This window comes from Piliocolobus tephrosceles, chromosome 7, assembly GCF_002776525.5.
Source record: "Piliocolobus tephrosceles isolate RC106 chromosome 7, ASM277652v3, whole genome shotgun sequence".
In the NCBI taxonomy this organism is placed as follows: domain Eukaryota; kingdom Metazoa; phylum Chordata; class Mammalia; order Primates; family Cercopithecidae; genus Piliocolobus; species Piliocolobus tephrosceles.
The window spans coordinates 112680444-112692707 of NC_045440.1; the positions used below are offsets into that span (position 1 = coordinate 112680444).

The following is a 12264-nucleotide window of genomic DNA, read 5'->3' on the forward strand; positions in this document are numbered from 1 at the left end:
CTGGGTGAGGAAGTGGTCACCTATTGTGTTCTCAGAAAGACTTTGTAGAAGTATGACAGGACTTCCTTTTCTACAACCAAGCCAAACCACTTCCTATTGGTTTATTATTGGTTTATTATTAATCCAAGATTAATTTTATTACATCTTGACTCTTGAGTACATGTCTTTTTAGTATTCTGCATGATTAAATGGGAAGCACACATAAAGCAGTTCTGCTGCATACTAAAGTACCATGGTTGTCTCAAGGAAAAGCACTTGGGAATCGTTTGAGCTGCAAACACTGAAATGGCCATTTTTTCATGGAAGAGTATTTTTACCTGAAACAACAGTTGACAAACTATGGTTATTCTGAATTGAGATTCGGTAAACATTTTCCCAAAGTAAATGACTGAAGTCTATCACTTCAAGGAGAACACCCAAAAGTATTTGTTGCCAATGATAAAATGTCAGCTTTTGAACAAAACTTAGAATTTTGAAGAACTCATATTTATCACCATGAGGATGACAGCCTGCCAATCCTTAAAACACTCTTCTGGTGAGATTAGTGGTATATTAACAAACGCTTATGTGTGTATCGGGATAATTCTGCTTTTTATAGTAATTTAAAATATCCATTTCCAAATAGTTTAATAAAATATGGAGGGGAAAAAAAGAATGTAAAGGGGTCCTGAGACCAAAAATCACTGGTTTAGATACTTTTTAAATGTGCTTTAAACTATTATAACTATTTACACTATTATAAATGCTCTAATAACTTCTGATCCTATCCTTAATATCCTCTTGAAAGGATTAATAATATACAGCACTTGCTTTTCCTACTTCCTTTCATAATGACATTAACTTAAAAGAATTATTTTCTGTTTGTAACTCTTCTTCTTCCTGTCTTGATGAGTTTATTTAAAAGTTACAAATATTCTTTCAGGTGCTTCAATTTTATATCTTAAGCCAGTGGTCCCCAACTTTTTTAGCACCAGGGACTCGTTTCATGAAGACAAGTTTTTCACAGACAAAGGTGGGGGTGTGTGGGGGTTCCAGGTTGAAACCTCAGATCATCAGGCATTAGTCTCATAAGGACTGCATAACCTAGATCCTTTGCATGCACAGTTCACAATAGCACCACTATGAGAATCTAAGGCTGCTGCTGATCTGACAGGATGCGGAGCTCATCCACTGCTCACCTCCTGCTGTGCGACTAGGTTCCTAACAGGCCAGGGACCTGTAAAGTCCGTGGCCTGGGGGGTTGGGACCCCTGTCTTAAGCAATAGATGAATATCATCTATCTAAGAAATTCACCATAATCTAATACTTAAAAATATCCTATCACCTTCTGGTCATTCAAGTCTATATAATTTGATTACTACAGATCAGTGTTGAACAGAAATAAAATGGGAGCCACATACATAATTTTAAATTTTCTAGGAGTCATATTTAAGCATAAAAAGAAACTGGATAAATTAATTTGAATAATGTATTTTATTTAACCAAACATATCCAAATGATTATCATTTCAACATAAAAATTAATTAGTAATATTTTATGTTTTATGTATTTCATATTTTCAAAATCTGGTAGTGTATTTTACATTTATAGCACACTTCAATTCAGACTACCCATATTTCAATTGCTCAATAGTCACCATATGGCCAGAGGCTAACATTTTGACAGCTCTTAGATAGAAGTAAAAATAATTCATCTTCAATTCTATCTGAATTCTGATTTGCACTTTACACTTTAGTGACCAATTTAATATTTCTTTTATTGTGCTGCTTCATTTATTTATTTAACATTTTATTTTCCAAATGGCAATTCTAACCCTAATGTCCATATCTTTAAAGGAAACGTATTTTGGGATATTTGTCATTTAAAACATAGAGTTCTGACCTTTTTATTACAGCATTATTTTCTAAAACTCTTAGGGAATATACTAACCTTCCCATGTAAGGTAATTTCAAATTTCAAGCATTGTATGAGTATCCATTCTATATATATGTTTATGCATTTTTACTTCAGTGCATTTTTGTCTATATAAAAATTAATTAATATAAAAATCAAAATGCCTATAATTTTTAACTTTTATGTTCGGGGTACATGTGCAAGTTTGCTACATAGGTAAACTGTGTGTCATGGGGGTTTGGTGTACAGATTATTTCGCCAACCAGGTAAAAAGCATAGTTCCCGACAGGTAGTTTTTCAATCCTCATCCTCCTCCCTCCCTCCACCCTCAAGTAGGCTCTGGTGTCTGTTGTTTTCATTTGTGTGTCCATATGTATTCAGTGTTTAGGATCTCACGAGTCAGAATGGCCATTATTAAAAAGTAAAAAAAAAAAAAAAACAGATGCTGGTGACATGGAGGAGAAAAGAGAATGCTTATACAGTGCTAATGAGAATGTAAATTAGTTAGCTATTGTGGAAAGTAGTTCGGAGATTTCTCAAAGAACTCAGGGCAGAATTATCATTTGACCCAGCAATCCCATTATTGTGTATATACCCAAAGGAATAAAAATTGTTCTACCATAAAGGGCTTATACTTATAAAAAGAAAGTTTGGTTTCAAATCCAACTGAAACAAGATAAGAATCTTTAGTTTAATTATACACTAATTGAAGTTAAACCAGCAATTAAACTTTGAAATGTGATTAGTTAAAAAGGTATGTACAAAATGCTGGAAATGTCTCATCAAATAAAAGCTATGGTACAATGAAGGATTGTTTGTTTATTTCTTAAGTTTATGAGAATAGAAACTGCTTACCACAGAAATCTATTGTTCACATTCCTTAGGAACACAGAAGTAAGACTAACTGTATTTATTCAGAAGTAAGAACGAACTGTAGTAGTTTAGGATCTCCAAAGAGAAATTTATGATCCTGTTGGTTTCGGGAAAATTATGGAAAGCATACTGGCAGCCCAAGAGATCTAGTTTCCACTACTGACTCTCTCTTTGATCCCATATAAACTCCATCTATCTCAGCTTGTCTTAATAAATCCGTAAAATGAAGAAGATGAAATATGGAATTTCTTTGAAGTTGGAAAGATTGTCCCTGTTTATTATATATTAGACTTCTTCCCCACTCTTGATCTACAACACTGAGAAGATCCACTGCTATAACATTCTAGCTTTTATAAATTCCTGAGGAGTGAAGTCACATTTGATCAGTAAATGTAAGAAAAATCGGTATATTTTTCTCAGTTCTATCACTTTTTCATATAAGGAGCTAGAGGGCTCAGGAAATAAGAGTCTTCCACTGCCCCTCTAGGGGCAGCCAGAGCTGATTTAACATTGCCTGTGACTATAGTTAAATCTGTTAAATTCTAGGACTTAGTACGTAGATCCAGTAAGCTTTTGTACTGTAATGTATCAGTAATAATGCTTTTATTTTGCCATTCCTTGGTTTTAATTAATATGCTCAAACATAAGAAATGAAGAAATGTATCATTAACTGGGGGTATCTCAGTGACCATCATTAAACTACTGATCAACACTATTTAGGAGTACTAAGATGAACCGAAATTTTCAGGGAAGCTAAGTTTAAACCACAGCATTTTATGACACCTAAGATACAACTGCCTTCCCTGTAAAAGTTTGGCAGAAAACAGTATCTAAGAGTTATAGCACCTAAAAGTATAACATTAAGAAGAACATTAAAGAAGAACAGATTCTTCATTATTAGAACAAATAATCTCCAGTTAGTCAGATTCAAGAGGCTTCTATCAGTCACACCTGAAACTGGTTCTCTGAAATTTAACCCAAGGTAACAAAGAGAAGAGTAGCTATGTGATGGCTCTTATTTATCACAATTCAGGGAATCATCTATAAGATTATGTCAAAACTAAACAACAGGTAGGAAGTAAAACTCTTAAAAACTCGAAACAGCTCTGATAATCTGGGGTTTTGACCAGTACCCAGCCTGGATATAATAATCTAAGAATACTGCTTACTCTTCAATTAGAAGATTAATTGAGGAGGAAGGGAGAAAATGAAAGACAGTCATTTCTTGAGATCCAAGATGGACCTAAAACAATTTTTTTAAATTTAATGACTGTCACTAAAAGATAATTCTACAGAAATGTATTAAGCAACTATCATGAATCAGAACATTTGGTAGGTGTTGAGGACACTGGTAAAATGTCATCCATGTGCTTTTTAGAACTTACTAGTGTTAAAGCGTGGTAAAGAAGAGAGCAGTGCAGAGATAGAAATTAATTGTAAAAGCAAATATTTACTTTTATGCAGCTTCAAATGGTACTTCTGCCTAGCCATTGGTCCTATGCCATTCCACCTCGTTTATCCACATAGGTATAATCTAGAAATGCTCATTTTAGTGCTAATTAACATTCAGCCATTAAAGAAAGCTTGTAAGTATCCAAAAAGACCAGGAAGGGACAGCGAGTGAGAAGAACAGTTATATTTCCTTTCAGTCAGCAAGATGTTGGGCCAGAACTCAGACCTGGTAAACCAGCTTCCCATGACACTTTTAACTTCGGTTACATGAATTCTGGTAGAATACACTTTTCCCCAAACCTCTACATAACAAAGAAACATCAGGGCAAACTTGGCAGAAATTTTTCAGGGTTTTCTTGAAAACAGAGCCTTTGAAACCTGTATCAAAGACTAACAAGTCTAAAAACACCAAGTTGTTCTCAATCTCCTCTGTTGCTTTTGCTTGGAATGAGTCTCCCAAATTTCCTTCTGGTTTCAGTAATAACACTAATTTCTATATGCACAGCTCTAAATTAGCCACCAACTGGCTGAGACACCCTGCTCACAGAAACAACTCCATGAAACACACACTTAGTAGTAATAACTAATGGTTAAGGATTCCCCTAAGAAGGAAGGTCTAATAAGGTTCTAAATTTAAAAAAAAAAAAAAATCTACATCTACTGTATCAAGTCGCTCCAGGCAGTCTTCTTCAGTATCTTAATACAAATCTCTCAAATCTTGTAAACACAGTGTAATTTTGGGGGGGGGGGGGGGCAGGGTGTGAAATAAATATATATATATATGGCACACAAGAGAGAAAAGGAAAAACAAATTCCAGATGAATTAATGAGTTGAATAAAAATATTCCAAAATAGAAAAAGAAGAAGAAAATTAACTCACTTGATATAGAGGCATTATTCAAATTTAAAACACGTCATACAAATTGGTAAGTAACACTAAGACAAATAAAAACTTCTTCACAAAAGAAATAGTTATTATATGAAACAGTTGACAGTAAAAAAAAAAAAAAAAAGATTGGCACAAGTTTATTCTGCACACCAATTAGTAATGATCAAACAAAAAAGTGAAGATGAAGATGCAGTGAATCAGGCAATAACTGCAATCATTACTAATAAAAATATAAGTGGTAATCAATTTGTCAGAGGCTTATGATTCATTAATTTGAATTCTGTAACTTGTTATTAGCTAAATTTCCCTGGAAATAGAAAAGGCTTCATATAACAGAGGTTTTTAAAAATAGCATCATCATAATGTATTTTTAAAAAGCTATTACTTACTGTAATGGGTAGAATCACTACATGCAGACATGACCAACATCATAGTACAATCCAACCATTAAACCAGACATTTAAATAACATGAGGAAACGCTTAAGCTCATAATGTTGAATGAAAAAAAAAAAAAGTGAAGTTATTATACATTATAGGGTCACAATTATATATGGAAAAACCCGTCCAGAAAAGCGCAAATTGAAAGATATCAATATACAGTGGTACCAAAACTATACAACACTGTTTTACTGAGTGTATGAAAAGATGCTACTTTATGGAGTGATGAGACTTATCAAAGCCAATAACTGCTCATCAAGTATCTTTGAAAAACATATACAGGCCAATCATCTGAGTTAACTATTGACAAAATTTTATAAAAATATTAATATCAGTAACTTACCACATGAGTAGTTTTTAATGTATTGCCATCAAATCTGCACAAACTGGAGCTCTCTTCAAAGAAAATATCACATTCTTCTAACTCTTGAGCATTGCAAGGTGGTTTTTCTTTATCTGGATTTGGATTCTTAGTCCAGAAAATAAAATAAGTAAATAAGTAAAACAAATAAACAAGGGAATGGGTTTCTTCATCTTTAAAAATGTTAAGGTTACAGCAGTAATTAAAAATGAACTGCAAACCCATGACCAATAAAATCATAATCACACAAACAGAAATAACAGAATGACGAAGTCAGCAGAAAAGGATATGAAAACAGGTATTATAAACATGCTCCATATACTCAAAGATGTAAAGGAAAACATAAACATGAGAAAGTGAGAGATGAAAGAAAAGAACCATACTGAACTTCTGGATATAAAAACACAAATCTGAAATGAAAAGCAAAACAGATGTGACAGTCAGCTGATTAGACACTGCAGGACAAAAGACCAGTGAGCTTGAAAAATAGCAATAGTGACTACAAAATGAAGCACAAAGACAAAACATAAAAACAGAGAAACTCAGTGATCTGTGGAACAATATCAAATGGTCTAGCATACGGGTAATTGGAGGAGGGCAAGAAGAAGGGGAAAAAATTGTGAATAAGTAATGGAACTCCAAAGAACTCCAAGCACAACAAAGATTTTTTAAAAAAATCAAAAACCACAGTAAGTCACATTATAAGTAAATTTCTGAAAAGCAGTAATAAACAAATTCCTAAAAGCAGACGGGGAGGAAAAGATACATTATTTACAAAGGAACAAAGATTTTAAAAGACAGCTGACTTCTCATCAGAAACTATGTAGGCCAGAATACAATGGTGTGTATTTGAAAGTGTAAGAGAAAAAAAAAAAAAAACAAACCTGTCAACGCTGAATTATATACATCACAAAAATAACTTTAGAAAAGGGAAGAAAAGAGGCCAGGCGCAGTGGCTCAAGCCTGTAATCCCAGCACTTTGGGAGGCCGAGATGGACGGATCACGAGGTCAGGAGATCGTGACCACCCTGGCTAACACTGTGAAACCCCGTCTCTACTAAAAAATACAAAAAAAAAAACTAGCCGGGCGAGGTGGCGGATGCCGAAATATTTTTGCAGAAAAAAGCTGAGAGAATTTACCACCAGCAAATCCACACTAGAAAAAAATGCAAAAAAAAAAGCTCTCCAGCCAGAAAAAAATAACATCAGATGAAAATGTCAATCAACACAAAGGAATATAGAATAGATGAAAAGGCAAATATAAGAGTAAATGAAAAACCTTTTTTTCACATTTTTCATCTCTTTTAAAAGAGAATTACTGACTATAGCTAAAATAGCAATGCAATATTAATTTTAATATTAAATGTAAGACAACAATAATACAAAGAACAGAAGAGAGGAAAATATAAATTTCTTAAATTATAGATGAAGTGATAAGTTTTTAAAGACAGTTGGTGATAAATCAAAGATGTAACCTCTAGAACCACTAAAATATACACACACACACAAATATCTACCCAAACAGAAACACTGAAATATTGTTAATAAGCCTAAACTAGACATAAATAAATTCATAAAAGCAATTTTTAAATGTTCCCTTGTTTCAATACAAGGGTCACTGTCTGGTCTTAAATACTTCACAGAGTAACAGGATCACAATAATTAAGCAATAAATTATACAATATCTGCATATAGCAGAAATACAATTCTACAACTGACCAAATGTGTAAACATCTAGTTTGCTAAGATACAGAGTTATGTTAATTCTCATGTTATTAAATATTTAATGAAATGAACTGAGAGAATCTGAAACTAAATGGATGGAAGTTCTAGAAGATCTACATACTCAACATGTGTCCATGTCCCAGCTGGAATATGGAACCGCCTAGTTGTGGCTGTTGCCTGTAGTCTAAATATCAATGGGAACAATCATGGTTGCTGCGACTGGCTGTAACGGCACCACCAGCAATCTCCTGGTTAGTTGATGCCATTCTGCACAGTGTCTCAAGGAGATATCTATGTCCAACAGAATAGAGAAAGTACCCTATAGATTTCTCCTTAGGCCCTTCACCTTCCAATTATCTATACTTTAGAAGCAGAAAAAATTAAAAGTTCACGACTATCAAGATCACCAATGCTTCACAGGACAAGATTAGAGAGAAAAGGAAATTGCAGAGAAAAGGGTCAAACTTCAACATAGCAAATGCTATGTTGCTTTCCAAGGACCATTTACTGCTTTTTAAACTGAGTTGAAAAAGACAAGTGGAAAGCAGCAAATAAGGGGCTAAAAAGCTGAGTTTGGGGTATTAAAGTGCTTGGGAGTCAAAAATTAGACTTCAGAGTCCACACAGCAGGAGAAGCCCTGGTAAACATCCTAGGCTTTCAGTTGAGATAAAAGAAAAGTTTTGCCTTAGGTGTAAGAATAAACATGGAATAAATCAGCCATGTAAAAGACCGAAGCCCAGCATCGAATCAAATCAATCCCTATGGAATTAAGGTAGGCTAAAAATTTAGAGAATGGAGTTACAGTAGTGCTTAGAAGGACGTGTACAACATTAAGTGCTCTCATTGGAACAGAAAGTTCAAAAATCAACTAAGCTATCACCTTCAAAAACAGAAAACAAAAAAGCAAAATAAATTCCTAGTAAACAAAAGGAAGAACATAATACATGTAACATGGAAATTAAGAAATGGAAAACCGAAAAACAAAGGCAATGGAAACAGATGCTCACATTAGACCTATATCTGTTAAAAGAAATTAAAAACATTAAAAACTAAGGCACCATCGTTAAGTGCCTTCCAAAAAAGCAAACTCAAGGTCCAGATTGTTTTACTGACAAATTCTGCCAAACATTTTAAGACATAACACTAGTTCCATACATTCTCTTCTACAAATAGAACACGTCCCTAATCATTTTACAAAGTTATAACCCAGATATTCAAACTGGAAAACGATGGTAAAAAACAACACAACACAAAACAAAAAACCTGACCAAAAAGGGCTTATCCCACCAATGCAGAAAATTCTATAATCATTCATAATAAAAACTCTCAGCACACTACAAACATAAGTTTTTTCAATGTAATAAAAAGAATTTATCCTTCTTAATGATAAAATAGTCAATTATTTTCCCCAAGATCACAAATAAGGCAAGAATGTCTGCTTTTACCATATGAGAGTTCTATATAGCTGTGGAGAAGACATTCTAACCACTGCAGTAAGGCAAGTATGAATATTTGAAAAACAAAACTGCCTTCAGCTGCAGATAAGATTGTATGTTTGTCTTTTCAAAATGTAACAAACACACTGGTGTTCAGGCATAAATAACTTTCTCATAAACACTAATATTCAATTGAAACCATCAAGTTTAAAAAGTAGTTAACTGCAATTATCTACAATCTCAAAACACATCTCCAATACTGTCACTGTTATTATATCCCCAGAGCCTAACACAATATTACTTGCTTAATGAGTGAATATAAGGCAATGCAGCCTGTATGGTTTGTTGTACACAGGGCTATGAAATCAAAGTTTTGAAGTCCTATATATGAGTTTCAGTGATTCCTGAAATTTTCAATTACTACTGGCAAACATGAAACTTGGTTTCTCTATCTGGCCATGTTTCCTTTTGATAGAGACATTCACTTTCAATATTCTAATCCTTTTTTTCTATCTTAGGATGCAATTAACATTATAGTATAAACAATACTTTGTACAGTCTTCCTCATGTCTATAATTCAAGATGGCAATAAACCAGACATCTTTCATATGCTGATATCATTGTTAGAAAATGAACATATAATTTAAAATTCTGATGTACTGCTGTATTTGTTCACATTCTTAACATGATCGTACATGTCATCAGAGTGGGAACATATTCAACCTCATGATTAAGTATTGTGGTGTCACGGTAATCATCACAATTAATTACATTACAAAGAAAAAATTACTATATATGATACATATATCCTTGCAAAATTCTAAAATCACCTCAAAAATTTTAGTGATAAGTAGATTCTTAGTAAATAAATTTTAACATAATTTTTGTCCTACCAGCACTGGTCAGTTGATTCTTCTAAAGAATACATGTAGAGAGAGAGAAAGAGAGAGCACGTACAATACATACACACACATACACAGATGCAGGCAAACTCTCTATATAGTATGACCACACATATATGTATGTATTTACATAGTGTAAGAAATAAATATTAGAACTTAAGCCATATTCAAACATCACTCAGATCAGTAGTATCTGATATGCATCTTTTACATTAGGAAAAGCAAAATAATGTTTGAAAAGCATGGCATAATCTTCACATAACATATTTTTGGACCCTTGGAAAGTCACACTAGTATTTCAACTACTTACCAGTTCTTCAGAGGTCAAATGCATCAAACGTTCAGCTATTGCAGCACACTGGGCTGAATCTCTTATAAGTTCCCCTTGTTTATCTCCAACTACTAGCTCTGGCCAGGTCAGTCCTTCATTCTTCTTAATCAAGGAAATCTCCAAGCTAGAAGTTTAAATGAGAAAAGTAAAGTTACATTAAGTAATTATACAAATTATACAATCAGTAACAAACATTGTTTGTTTCTATCTTCTATAGAAAGACCCCTCCAGTGTCCACAGGATGGTTTACCAAAAATCTTGCTCATTTAAATTCTGCATGTGATGGAAAACCTATAATCCAATGGCGAATAGTCCAGATTTAATAAACAAAGAAAGTACCACTGGAAATGGTACATCAAATGGCCTGAAGAGAGAACTGGCTGGAAAGAGTGAGGTCATCCAGAAAGTACTGGTGTGCAGTATGTTCCTGAACTTAATAGAAATACAAGAAGCATGGATCTATAAGACATCTGGGGAATGGTCGGGGATGTGGGCATGTAAGCAAAGAGGAAAAGGCCTGTAACTAAAGGATAATTCTTTGTGTCTGGAACCAACAATTAACTTTATTTTTACAAACTGAGAACCATAATATATGATTATTAAAGATCAAGCAGATTAAATGAATGCAAATCTTAATTTTAAAATACAGATGTTAAATAATTGAAAAGTAGAAATAAGGAAAAAAAATAACTTTGGTAATACAGGGAAAAAAGATGTTAATGTGTTCTCTATTAACTTATGTAAAATCTAATTCTGTACATGTAAACAATTAAATAATTCCAAATGTACTAAAAATGGCCTGTCAGGGAACCCTGAGATCAAGGACTGATGCAGCAGGAAAGGGAAAGAGCAGAGTCAAGGCAGACTATGGACATAGGAGGAGAAGTAAGTTGGCTCATGTTCCTCTGGAATAGGAAGGAAAACCCAAGCAAGATGCTTTGGGAGCACCCACTGCTGTAACAGAAAAGGGGAGTGGTGATAGCTATTCCACAACAAAGCAACTTTTTCCATGTGCCATCTTTCATACATGTGTACCATATTAGCTCATGCCCTGGAACACAACTGCAAGAATACAATAATAACTATTATAATTATCAAATAGGACATGCAAACTTATCTGCCGTTCTTTTTCAAGACTGTTATAATCACTACCTTATGAATTACAGCATTTAACATTTTTCTGAAACTACCTATTTTAAGAGACTATACAAAATAATAATATGAGTACTTATCATTAGCACTGAAAATTACTACCACAATAAAAGCCAAAATTTAATTACATTTTTTTCTTTTTTTTTGAGACAGAGTCTCACTCTCTTGCCCAGGCTAGAGGGCAGTGGCACAATCTCTCTTACTGCAACCTCTGACTCCCAGGTTCAAGTGACTCTTGTGCCTCAGCCTCCCAAGTAAGTAGCTGGGATTACAGGCCACGCCATCATGCCCACCTGGCTAATTTTTGTATTTTTAGTAGAGACAGGGTTTTGCCATGTTGGCCAGGCTGGTCTTGAACTCCTGGCCTCAAGTGAGCTGCCTGCCTTGGTCTCCCAAAGTCCTGGGATTACAGGTGTGAGCCACTGTGCCCGGTCCCGAGATTTAGTTACATTTTCTCAGGATAAAGGTAATCTTGATAATAATGATGATGATGATGATGAAGATGATGATATTAATAGTAATAATGACAATAGCTTATACTTACCTATATGTCAGGTGCTGTCTTAAGCACTTTACATGTTTTAACTCACTGGTTACAACAACCAAATAAAGTACTGGAAATATTTTTATCATCACCATTTTACAAGTAAGAAAAAAAAGTACTGAGGTTAAGCAACTTGCCAAGGTCACAAGCTATTTAAGCAGTCTGGCTCTAAGTCCATGTTCTTCACTACTGCACTATTCTGCAGTAGTGAAAAAATATATATAAATAACTATTAAAGAACATTTACCCAGTGAACTAGTTGCTACC

At 33.9% G+C, this 12264-nt stretch overlaps 1 protein-coding gene across 2 annotated transcripts in view; it reads right to left on the reverse strand.

The window, feature by feature from the left end:
- NUDCD1 (NudC domain containing 1) overlaps positions 1–12264 on the reverse strand; it is a 91734-nt gene that overhangs the window by 34312 nt on the left and 45158 nt on the right. For both annotated transcript variants that reach the window (XM_023224994.1, XM_023224987.1), the window contains exons 7-8: positions 10281–10425; positions 5890–6015 (exon numbers count right to left, since the gene is read on the reverse strand). In XM_023224994.1, the coding sequence (XP_023080762.1) occupies positions 5890–6015; positions 10281–10425 (271 nt within the window). The remainder of the gene's footprint in view (positions 1–5889; positions 6016–10280; positions 10426–12264) is intronic.